The sequence below is a fragment of the Pongo abelii genome, chromosome 4 (assembly GCF_028885655.2).
Source record: "Pongo abelii isolate AG06213 chromosome 4, NHGRI_mPonAbe1-v2.0_pri, whole genome shotgun sequence".
Classification (NCBI taxonomy): Eukaryota; Metazoa; Chordata; class Mammalia; order Primates; family Hominidae; genus Pongo; species Pongo abelii.
In genome coordinates, this window is record NC_071989.2 from 71,614,824 (window position 1) to 71,627,794 (window position 12,971).

The following is a 12,971-nucleotide window of genomic DNA, read 5'->3' on the forward strand; positions in this document are numbered from 1 at the left end:
ATTTGCATATTGTCTCACTGAATATTCCTTCCCCCCTCCACATTTTTTAGAAGCACATGTAGAAAAAAAATTTTTATTTCTCCTACTTGGTTGCTTTATTATTTACTCTTTTCCAGCTGAGCCTTCTGTAAGCATGTATCAGTTGGTGTTTTCTGGAGCAGATAGGAGGTATTCAGGGCTTGTGAATATATTAGTTGGCAATGGTTACTTCCTGTGGTTTCTTCTTTATTCCTGTTGTTTCTTCTTTCTTTATCTCTCTCCCTGCTTTTACTGAAAGGTAAAGGGCTGAAAGGTGTTAAAGAAAAACTTTTCAAACACTTGTAAAGGATGATAAGACAGACTTTATTCAGATGGGACTACTGCAGTGGGGTTTTGCAGTAGGGGAGAGAAATTGTGCTCAACTCTGAATATAAGGAAAAGTGGGAATTTATTGCCAAGGAGCAGGGATGGAAAGGGTGGGAAGTTGGCGGGGTGGGGGGTTGAGAGGATGGAAAATTACTAAAAAGAATCATCAGGAATGAGAGGGAGTTCCTGGCCAAACTGACCTAATAGGATTCTTGCCGAAAGCAACCTGATTAGATATTGATGATATCAGATGTCAAGGATAGGGGATTCTGGCTAAACCAACATAGCAAGATTTCTTGCTAAAATTGGGTGACGCAAAGAACAGACATTTTGGAAGTCCAAAAATAGAAGCCTAGTTAGAACAAAGATACAGAAAAGCCTAACTAAAGTTTGGTCAAGGAGAGGCTGTTTGTCGAAAGATAGTGCTATTGCTTCTTCATTCCAGCCATTTGTGTAGAGACCTTTCGTAGGCTAGCTAGAGTCTTGAATTGGAACTTGAAGAAATGCCTGATGTCCTTAACTATTAGGTTTTTGTTTTTAAATTTCCATACAATTGTTTCTTTTTAAATTTCTGTCTCAAATGCTATATGGCTTCATTTAGCAATACCTGCTGTGTGCCAGGCATCTTATGTGCTTTTTGTATCTGTAGTCCTTAAAGTACAGGTTAAGTACTTCTTATCTGCAATGTTTGGGAACAGAAATGTTTCAGATTTTTTTCAGATTTTGTAATATTTACATTATACTTATGTTGAACATCTCAAATGTGAAAATCTGAAAATTGAAACACTCTAGTGAGCATTTCCCTTGAGCATCGTGCTGGTATTCAAAGTTAAGGATTTTGAAGCAAATACTTCGGGTTTTCAGATTTGAGATGTTTTAGCCTGTAGTTCTCTCATATTAAGTATTACTTTCTAGGGACAGAAAAAGGGAAGAATTAATTAATAGATCAAGATCTAACTTTGCCATTAATATCTATAAATCTTATTTATTTTTGTGAGAAGTAGGGATGAAAATTTCAAAATTGAAAGTTGCTTAAGGTGAAATAGAGTGCAATCTTTGACTACCTGAATTACTGAACTTTCTAACACATTTTTAGAGTCAAATGATAAATAGAAAAGGAGATGATTTTGTGGAACAGAATAGAATTTTATTTTAATGACTTTGGTTCCACCATGTTTAAATGCTTCCTTTTATTCAATCTTGTCACAGTAACAACCTTTGGTATAGTATTCAGAGATTTTCTTTGGTACTTTTTATGCTTTGTTTTGTAGGTGAGTGGGGAGGATTTTATGTTTAATATGTCTCCTGTGATTTGCGTTGTGTGTATGCAAGTGGTAGAATTCTGCAAAGAGATTTTCTTCTGGTAACAGAAGTAATGCCTGAAAAAAAAAAGAACAGTTTTGCCCCTTTGCTACCATTATTAAAAAAAATACTGTTTCTATTTTTTACAGACAGGGTTTTGTCTCCCAAGCTAGAGTTCAATGGTACACTCATAGCTCACTGCAACCTCGAGCTCCTGGGCTCAAGCAATCCTCCTGTCTCAGCCTCCTGAGTAGCTGGGATTACAGGCATGAGCCACTGTGCCCAGCCAGTATAAAATACTGTAGAAAAATCTGACATAATTTCAAAATATGTGGTTATGTAGGGTGGCAAATTCTCCCTTAATGTTTTCTTTCTTGAGCCTGTGCCATGTTTTATTTGACTGACTCTTTTTTTTCTTTTTCAAGCTTAATCTTACTTTTAATTGAGGAACTAGGGAATAGTTACTGTCACCATCCTTTTTTTTTTTTTCAGTGAGTCTGGCATGTTGTGGTAGTGGAGGGTATTGAGAATTAGATAAAAGGTCTATGGCTCTTACGACTAGTGAATGGGACTAGTTCTAATTTACACACATATATTACTTATATGTATATGAATATATGTGTATATATAAGAAAAACATTCAATTTATTTTTAGAGACAGTGTCTCACTCTTGTCCTGGCTGGAGTGCTGTGGTGTGATCATAGCTCACTGTAGCCCTGAACTCCTGGGTTCAAATGATCCTCCCACTTCAGCCTTGCAAGTAGCTGAGATTACAGGCATGTGCCACCATGTCCAGCTAATTTGTTAAGAAACATTTTGTAGAAAAAGGGTCTTACTTTGTTGCCTAGGTGGGTCTTCAACTCCTGACCCCAAGTGATCCTCTTGCCTTAGCCTCCCAAAGTGCTAGGATTACAGTTGTGAGATACCATGCCCAGGGTGTACTTCATATTTTGATATCAAAAGGTTTAAACAGGGCCAGGCATGGTGGCTTATGCCTGTAATCCCAGCACTTTGGGAGGCTGAGGCAGGAGGATCACTTGATCCCAGGAGTTTGAGACCAAGCTGGGCAACATAGTGAGACCCTATCTCTACAAAAAATAAAAATAAATATATACATTAACCTGGTGTGGTGTACCCCTGTACTCCCAGCTACTCAGGAGGCTGAGGTGAGGGGATTGCTTGAGCCCAGGAGATTGAGGCTGCAGTGAGCCGTGATCGCGCCACTGCACTCTAGCCTGGGCAACAGAGTGAGACTCTTTGTCTCAAAAAGAAAAAAAAAGTTTAAACAGAACTTAGTTATACCAAAAATGTTTATCTCTTTTATACAATGCAGTTAATTGTTAGTTATTGTATTAAGAGACATTAGAGCATAGAAGATAATAAGGCAGGTTTTGAGCACCTTCCTTGGATTCAAATCCTGTCTCTTCCTTTTACTGTGTTCTTTATTCTTGCGCAAGTTACTTAACTTTTCTGTGCCTCACTTAATTTTCTTATTGTAAAAGGAGATTAAATAATATCTACTTTTAGATTGTGATGATTAAATAAGTTAACACAGGTAAAGTGCTGAGAGTAGTAACTAGTGCATGGTAAGGTTTAATAAATGTCTTATTCTGTAAATGTTACTTTATTTACCATTTATGTCAAAATTATCTACATAAATACTTGTACACTGATAAACTGATATACTGAACATACCTTATATTTGTTTTATTTTTATTTTTTCATGACAGAGTCTCGCTCTGTTACACAGGCTGGAGAGCAGTGGGGTGATCTCAGCTCAGTGCAACCTCCACCTCCTGGGTTCAAGCATTTCTCCTGCCTCAGCTTCCCGAGTAGCTGGGATTACAGGCACGTGCTACCACGCCCAGCTAATTTTTGTATTTGTAATAGAGACGGGGTTTCGCTCTGTTGGCCAGGCTGGTCTCAAACTCCTGACCTCAGGTGATCCACTCGCCTCGGTACTCCAGAGTGCTGGGATTACAGGCGTGAGCCACCGCACCTGGCCTATGTGTGTTTTTTTTGTTTGTTTGTTTTTGGTTTTTTTTTTTTTTTTTTTGAGATGCAGTCTTGCTCTGTCGCCAGGCTGGAGTACAGTGGGGAGATCTCTGCTCACTGCAACTTCTGCCTCCCAGATTCTCCTGCCTCAGTCTTCCGAGTAGCTGAGACTACAGATGTGTACCACCATGCCCAACTAATTTTTGTGTTTTTAGTAGAGACAGGGTTTCACCGTGTTGGCCAGGATGGTCTCGATCTTTTGACCTTGTGATCCTCCTGCCTTGGCCTCCCAAAGTGCTGGGATTACAGGTGTGAGCCACTGTGCCCAGCTGGTTATTTTTTATTGTTGTTGTTTTCTTTGTTTTTTTGTTTGTTTGTTTGTTTTTGAGACAGAGTCTCACTTTGTCACCCAGACTGGAGTGCAGTGGTGCGATCTCGGCTCACTGCAGCTTCCCTTCCTGGGCTCAAGGCATCCTGGCATCCTCCCACCATAGCTCCTCAAGTAGCTGGAAGTATAGGTGCACCCCACCATGCCAGGTTAATTTTTTTTGTACTTTTTGTAGAGACCATGTTTCGCCATGTTGCACAGGCTGGTCTCCTGACCCCAAGTGATCATCTGCGTCAGTCTCCCAAAGCACTGACATTACAGGCATGAGCCATCGCGCCTGGTGTGAGCATACCTTTTAAATGAGTTCAAGTGACTTCAGATAATAGCGACACAAAAAATTTCAATATAAAGTCCTTTTAAACAATTTTAATATAATCTATACAGACGTTAATGTTAACAGGTAGTTTTAAGGAGATGCAAAGAAAAGCTATAAAATTACTCAAAATGTCGTTTTGTTGTAAGCAAGATATTGGTTTAAAGTATAATAGTTTTTTGGTCTTATTTGAAATTTGGATATGGCACCCTTTGAGTTTTTGTTTTATTACAAAAAGACACAGTACAAAACGGATCTACAAATTATAGCCAAGGCTATAGATTTCATTTTTGGGGAGTTGAAATATTTGCTACAATAAGAAATTTTACTTTAGTTTAAAATGTAATTTTAGGTGTTTTGTAGAATTCTTACCTCTTCTGCCTCTAAATCCTTCTGTTTGTATTCTTTCACTTCCTTCTGACAAAATATTTTAATGATGTATGTGTTGGGAAAGTTTAGGATGTTGTGTATTACACAGTAAGTACAATAAAATTTAGGATGATAGATGTTTTTTCAATTCTGGATATATATTTCAGTCTTTTATTTTCTGAAAGGACTTACTAAGAAAAATACGAATTCATTTTTCATTTTATGGTTTACTGAAGTTATAAGTAAAGCATGCAAGTTTGTTGAAATAAAGCTTTTTTTTCCCCCACTTTTTAAATATTATTTCCCTTCTATCAGAGTGAATGTTTGCTTCTCTGCTATAATACTACTTCATGGGAAAATGTCACTTTCAAACTCTTTTTATGATACAGTGGTTTGTTTCATAACACTATGAATTGAGAGAATGATCACTAAAGTATTTTGGCTATAATGAAACATTAGGATTCAACAGTTTGATTTTACTCTTTGAAATATTGCATATATACTTGAGAATATGCTAAAGTAGCTTAATGAGTAGTCATTGTACCTGTTGTGAAGTATACACACAAGATGAGGAAGGGCCAAGGCATCCCTGACTGATTTAGTTTGTAAAGATACAGTGAACCACTTTTAGATTCAGGCAGTTCATTATTTAATTTGGATAGAGAAAGGAAGCACCTACAGGTGCCAGCTTCCTGTGGGCCTTGTCTCATACACCAGAAAGAATGACACAGAAACAATAGGAGATGGATGACTCTAATGTGACTTGTGGGATGCCTAATTGCTGAGAAGCCAATTCTAGACTATATAGCTCAGTAGTTTTATATTCTGCAGTGTATTTTAAGGGGAGTAGGGCAGAAAACCTTATACCTCTTCAGAACCTGAGAGGTGATGAGTAACTGTCTCATGATAGCCTAATGGAGGAGATAAAGAGACGAGTAGGAGATGGTCTTGTAAGTTTCTTACAAGCCTTCTATCCTCTTGTGTTCTGGGAGGATCACAGGATGTTTTGCCAAGACTCAGATTAACTGAGGTTCAAGCCTTTGCTAAGCTTGTGTGTTCTGTGTGGATACATACAAAGTTGCCCTGGGGGATGTGGTGAAGCCGTTTTAATGGCACATTAAAAATACTTAACAAATGGAATTTGATTTTTTCATAAAAACATGATTTTAACAGGATTGCAGCTCTGGTTTCTGATGCCTGTTCTATAAATAGTATTTAATTAGCCAACATGAGATGCTTATATCTTGAGTAAGAAAAAGCATTCTGAAGTACGCTGATGATAACTAGTCATAAATACTTTTATCTAATTTTAATTTAAAGTAAATAGCCATGTAGACTCAGCTGGATTGCTCCGAGAACTCCTGGAAAAAATTGAAGATATCACTGGAAGATGTTCTGCCTCAAAGTGTGAGGCAGAGATTAACTACATTCTTAATGAGAGGGTCAGGTTTTTAAATATCAGCACACTTTAGTAAAGCAACTGAGAAACCATGTGGTTTGTATGTTCCTGGCATTAAATGTGCAAAAGCCATATGGGTAGAACTGGCAGAACACGGAAGGCTTTCTCCTTTGTATGTCTTCATATATTGATTTATCTGACATACTCAGTGACAGTCCATAAATCATTGTTTTAAACTGAGGTTGCAACCTATTAGTGGAGATAAAAAGAATAAAAATAGAATATATAAGACTGCAATGCAGGCATTTGTTGAGGTATTGATATTGTTTTAAGACACTAGTATTTTAGGGGTGTGTCTGTATGTATTTAGCAGCCAGTGTAAGCTGTATGTGTTACTGTGCATTGTGGCTAAAAAAGTATGAAACATTGCCACAAATATTCTTTGACTATTTCAGATCTCTCAGAAAATGTGTGCTTAGTTGTAAAACTAAAATATATTACTTTGTAGTTCTAATGTATTACTGAAATCTATAATACACTATGAATAAATTTGTTGCCTTTTTTTTGCAGTTAGCTTCTGGAATTTATAATTTTGCCTGTTCTCTGTGGAATCACCACACAGATACATTCCTGCAACAAGTTTCTTCTGGCAATGAAGCTGCAATTCTGAGTTCATTAGAACGAACTCTGCTATCATTGAAAGGTACTATTAAGCTTGATATGTTCATTTTTGAAATGAGATACCTCAGAACAGTCACCAAATAGTTCCTTTAGATGGGTTTTCTGTTCCCAGTTTCACTGGAAAAATAAGAGGTTTATTTCTCCCTGAAAGATAAGGGCTTATTTATAGTTCTGTGGCAGTAGCTTTTCCTCTACCCCTTCTAATTTTTGAAAGCACATATAGTAAGTTGAAGTGGATAGTTAGGTTCACATTATTGCGGCCTCATGGCTCTGAATATATTTTTTTCAAATGCTTCTAGTTTTTGTTTCTACTTTATTTTTCTCATTCTGGACCCCTACACTTATCATTGTCATGCCAACTTTCCTAAAATTTTTTCTCCAGGCTGGAATGAGCACTGTCTTCCATCCCTCCTTCCCCTGGAAAGGCAAGGTTCCATCTTTCTTCTTAGTGCCTCAGGCTCACTTGGATTTCAGAAGGTGCTTGATAGGATGCCATCTTGGCCTGCGTCTTGGTATATGTTGCTTGCAGGCATTCCCTTAGCATAAATCTCCATCTCACTTTCCTTGAGCTGTTTATCTTGATGAATGTATTCCCAGGTTCCTTTTCTTCTAAAATATACTCATTTGTCTCATTCTCTTTTCTAGTCCCTGTCTTCTTTCTGTTCTGGTTGCTAAGACTCTTTTAGTTCTTTTTGTTTGTTTGTTTTTTGTTTTTTTGGACAGACAGGGTCTTGCTCTGTCTCCCAGGTTGAAGTGCAGTGGCATAATCATAGCTCACTGCAACCTTGAACTCCTGGGCTCAAGTGATCCTCTCACTGCAGCTTCCTGAGTAGCTGGGACTACAGGCACATGCCACTGCACCAGGCTGATTTTTACATCTTTCTGGTCTTGAACTCCTAGCTTCAAGTGATCCTCCTGCCTTGACCTCCCAAAGTGATAGGATTACAGGGATGAGCACTGTGCCTGGCCTAGTTTGTTTTTCTTAGTTTGATCTCAGGCAGCATCAGTTTCTCTCTTACTCTCAGTTTGCATTCTTTTTAGTTTTACCTATAAGTTCTTTTATCATACTCATTCTGGTACCTTGGAGTCCCATCAGTCTTGGCATTGCCTTAATACATCACTTACTTTCACCAGACAATGGATGCACAAATCCCTAACTGTCAGCACATTTTGTGAAACCTGTGAAGAAATGTTTGAATGATTTTAAAGGACTGTTGAAAAATAAAATCCATTGTAGAAGTAGTTATAAAAGTGAGTGGAGGTGGTTTTGTTAACATCCTTGAGGAAGAAATTACAGACATTGGAGAGAAATGTTTGCTCAGAAAGAATTACAGAAACTGATATAAGGCTGTGTATACAAAGCTGTGTGTATAGTAGTATATTTAATGATTAAGAGATTTTCAAGATTTCTTTTGATTATTGGGTTTTCTTACCTTATTGATTTCAAAGCCTAACTCCTGACGAAAAAGGTGTAGCTTTACTATATCTTTGCGTGCCTTAAGCTTTTGAATACCTCACCATCTGAAGGTCTTAGATTCACATTAACTTTTTAGAGACATCCTGCCCTGGAAAATTTTGTTCTGTAACTATACGTTTCTGTTCTGAAATGAAGAAATACTCCAAACTAGAATTTTTGTTTTGTGTAATCTCTATCTGAATTTACACTTATGTGCGTTTAGTATCTTTTAGACATAGATGCATTCATTATTTCATTTGACAAATCTATGGGTCCTTGGCACTGGGGAGACAGACTTAATAAAATGATCCCACAAATATATTTAAAGTGACACCTGTGACAGAGGCCTTATGATGTTATGATAACTGATAATATGATCAGAAAACATTTCCCTGAGAAAGGGATCTTTGAGCCATAATCTTAAAGGATAAGTGGAAGTTAACTAGGTGATGAAGGGAGAAGGAAAGGATCCTCTCAGGTATTGTGGCTCAAGGTCTTGTGGTGAGAAAGCATATCCAGAATAAGGGATTCAATTTGAATTCTGTTTTATCCTTACGAAAACGAGGAAAACTTACTGCATCGTTATGATGCAGCAACTTCTGAGTTGCATATGATGATTTCAAACTGAAGGTCTTATAAACAGCTACATTCTAAACCTAATTTTAATACATTGCTTTAGACTTACAAACCGAAGGTCTAGTAGACAGCTACATTCTAAACCTAAGTTTAATCCATTGCCTTTAGACCTCATAAACACTATTTAAGGTATAATTCTTTAGTACTGTAATAGCAATGCTTATTGAATGAACTTTTAATTTTGTCTCTTTCACTGTCACCATCCTTATTGTTGCTAAATAATTGCTATATTTTACATATACCATGGAATCCATCAATAACCCTATGAAGTAGGATTTGTTAACCGCATTTTACAGACGAGGAAACTGAGATGAGAAATGTTGCCCAAAGTAGTATTACAACTGTAGACAATAGAGCAAGGATTTAAATCTAGCTCTGCCTTCAAATCTGTTATCCTGCTAATCTGTGTACGCTAGTTTGTCAGTGTTACTCATGAAATGTCACAGTTGAGCAGTGTAGTTGATTCCAAATTTGGAAATAGGGTTTAATTTTTATATCGTTTTTAGGAGATAATTGTATTTCCATTAATATAGCCTAAAACTGAATGAAGTTTTTTGGTTACCGTTGAGTCATAGCTTAAAGTTTGTGAAATAGAAATAACTTTCCCAATTTCAGTTACCGCAGGTAAGAAGTACTAACAATTATATAAATTACACTAAATTTTGGAATCCAGTTTTAGAAACATGAGTAGTAACAATAAGTCAGAAGAACACTGCATTTGTGAGTTAGAAGAACTGGACTTTAGTTCCATTTTTCCCACTAATTTCCCAGCCAAATGACCAGGAGTTAACTTTCTAACCCAGATTAACCTCCAAGCTTGATTAAGTTTTGCGATTCGGAATCTTTCTTGTGATTGTAATTTTAGTAGGATAAAATAAGATTCAAGTAAAGCTTGCTTTTGCTTTTCAGTGCTGCGTAAGTTAACTGTTAATGGATTTGTGGAACCTCATAAGAATGTGGAGGTGATGGTAAGTGATCGAAGAAATTTGCTGTGACTTTGGGAAAGTGGTATTTTCCTGAATGTTTGAAAGAGTGCTCTTTTTATTTGGCATTCAATTAGAAGAGTTTTTATTAAGTGACCATCTAGTTTTTTACCATTCTGACTTTAGACTTCTGGTCTGTTTTCACTACGTCAAAGTGGCTGTTGTGTGAAGGAGAGGAAATAGGCCCAGGATATTTCTCAAGGATGCCATGGTACATTGAGAGTGTTAATTTGAATTTAAATTAAAATGAACTCCTGTGAATTTGAATGCTATTATAACATTACTAGGTACATTGTAGATAGTTATTTATATACTTAATATTTTCCTTTGTTTTTATGTATTTAAAATAAATTTGTTTTTTTCTGTCTGATCATTACATTAATACATGCTCTTCACAATCAATTAAAAAATAAATATATAAGAGAGAAAAACCTTGTCAATAAATCAATCATAAGTTGTGATGTATATTCATTGTAGATAGCCATCTTCTTTTTTTTTTTTTTTTTTTTTTTGAGACGGAGTCTCGCTCTGTCACCCAGGCTGGAGTGTAGTGGTGCAATCTTGGGTCTCTGCAACCTCTGCCTCCTGGGTTCAAGCAGTTCTCCTGCCTCAGCCTCCCAAGTCGCTGGGATTACAGGCATACACCACCACGCCCAGCTAATTTTTGTATTTTTAGTAGAGACGAGGTTTTACCATTTCTGCCAGGCTGGTCTCGAACTCCTGGCCTCAAGTGATCCGCCCTCTTTGGCCTCCCAAAGTTCTGGGATTACAGGCGTGGCCATGCTTGGCCTAGATGCATTTTTTTTTTTTTTTAATAAATGAAATGGCATTTTATTATACTTAGATTTGTGTTAGTATTCACAGTAAGTTTAGCTCAGGTAAAACATTGCTTTTTGTAAGTTGCTTTGGGGGTTGCTCAGGAGTTGAGGAAAAAACAAATCTAATTGGGTCTTTGGGTCTCCCCTACTAGATTTGACCAGAGCCATTAAAAAAAATAGTATTTTTTGTATATTGATGAGATTTGATTGAAGTAATTGTTCTATTGTTAAAAGAGTTTAAAACCCATAATATACATCATCATAATGTGATGGTTATTTCATTTTGTGAAAATTGACATGCTTTTTTTTAAGTTAAAAATTTCAGGAAAAGAAACTAAAAAATCATTTATAATCTTACTCTTCAGAGATACTGCTAAAGTTTATAAATATCCTTGAAGACATTTTATGTGTATTATTCTGGATAGACCTTTTCACTTAATTTGATACAAATGGGATCATATTTACATGTTGTTTCCTTACTTACATTTTAAAAACAAACTCAGCATATTACAGATATTTTTCTCTTGTCAGTTATATTGTTACACGTTATTTTTAAAATAATTGTATGGTACATTCATATGATGAGTGTCAGTAGACTAATTTTTTTAAAAAGAGATATTAATATAGGATTCTTATAATGTACTTACACAATTGTCTGTTGACGGACATATAGGTTCTCAGTTTTTCATTTTTGATAAAAGATATAGAGTGAACATTTGGGTAACTGTTATGTGATTTTCTAATCTCTTTAGGATAAATTCCTAGAATTGAAAATGTTGGGTTAAGCATATTCCCCTCCACAGTATTGATACATATTACCAAATTGCTGAAAGATAATATCAAGCCTCGATTTAAATCCAGATACATTTTAATTGCCATGCTGCCAAAAAAGATTTTCGAGAAACCAACTTGACAACTCCTTTTCAATTCCCTAACTAGAATGTATAAATTCCATGAAGGGAGGGGCTTTGTTTTATTCACTGTGACTTGGAGCTTGGAACAGTCTTTTCTGTATAGTAAATGCTCAGTAGTTATTTGTTTAATGAATAAATCCTTTATGGTAGAAGCAGTATGTCAAAGCCTCAGGAATTATATGCAATATTACTCTCATTATATTAACTAGAATATTATGTTTATCTTTTTTTAAGTGAAAATGAATTGATTTGATTTATATTCCTATAAGGTGAAATAGTAGTTTGCACTGGCTGTCATTGATATTTTGTGAGCTTTGGCTTTCCCTTGAGAGTTTTCTGTTTGCATAAATCACATGTCAACCTTTACTCAGTTATAAATGCCTTATTGTAGCAATTAAGTACATCAGTCAATTAGAAAGAGGATAAAATCTTAACAAATTAAAGACAATGTTTCAAATAATATAAAAATCTTTTTTTTTTTTTTGAGACAGTCTCACTGTGTCACGCAGGCTGGGGTGCAATGGCGTGATCTCGGCTCACTGCAACCTCTGCCTCCCAAGTTCAAGCGATTCTCCTGCCTCAGCCTCCTGAGTAGCTGGGATTACAGGCGCCTGCCACCACGCCCAGCTAAGTTTTTGTATTTTTAGTAGAGACGGGGTTTCACAGTATTGGCCAGGCTGGTCTCGAACTCCTGACCTCAGTTGATCCACCTGCCTCGGCCTCCCAAAGTGCTGGGATTACAGGCGTGAGCCACCACACCTGGCCTAAAAATCTTAAAAATAACAGAGAGCTTAAAAGATGCTAAAGAAACGATACATGACAGTGGTGAGATTCTGGGCTCTGAAGGCAGGCATAGTGATAATGATGGCTTTTAAAATCGATGGCCTTTATAATTTTCTACTTTCTTTGGAGAATAGGACTATTGAACCCTTTTATAAATTTAAGAGACTTAAGGGATCTTGCTGACCTAATTCTTTTATAATTGAAACCTTTTGCTGTTTCATTGTTCTGTTGTTACTTTTCATTATCAATTATTGTCAATTATGCTTTAAAAAGACAGAAATAGTATGAAAATGGAAGATGATGCAGTAGTGAAGTTGTCATCCTGAAGTTTTCTTCGTTTTTTAAATTGTGTTGCCAATTAATTTAACCCAATTAAATTGTGTTAATTGTATTGCATCACGTTTCCAGAAGATATAAAGGAAGACTGGAAACATTCATTTTACTCTGCTTTTAGCTTTTATTTAACAGTTGAGAATTCAGAATTTTACATTTTCTGCCTGAAATGACAGAGAGAAGGAAGGAAATTGACAGAGGAAGAGGTTTACTAGTTTTTTGATGAGTTAGTGGATGGATATTGAGAGTCTGAGA

At 36.3% G+C, this 12,971-nt stretch overlaps 1 protein-coding gene across 4 annotated transcripts in view; it reads left to right on the forward strand.

Annotated features, from left to right (window-relative positions):
* IPO11 (importin 11) overlaps nt 1-12,971 on the forward strand; it is a 220,696-nt gene that overhangs the window by 47,123 nt on the left and 160,602 nt on the right. For all 4 annotated transcript variants that reach the window (XM_024246853.3, XM_063724115.1, XM_054555604.2 and 1 more), the window contains exons 6-7: nt 6,683-6,815; nt 9,795-9,853. In XM_024246853.3, coding sequence (XP_024102621.1) covers nt 6,683-6,815; nt 9,795-9,853 — 192 coding nt within the window. The remainder of the gene's footprint in view (nt 1-6,682; nt 6,816-9,794; nt 9,854-12,971) is intronic.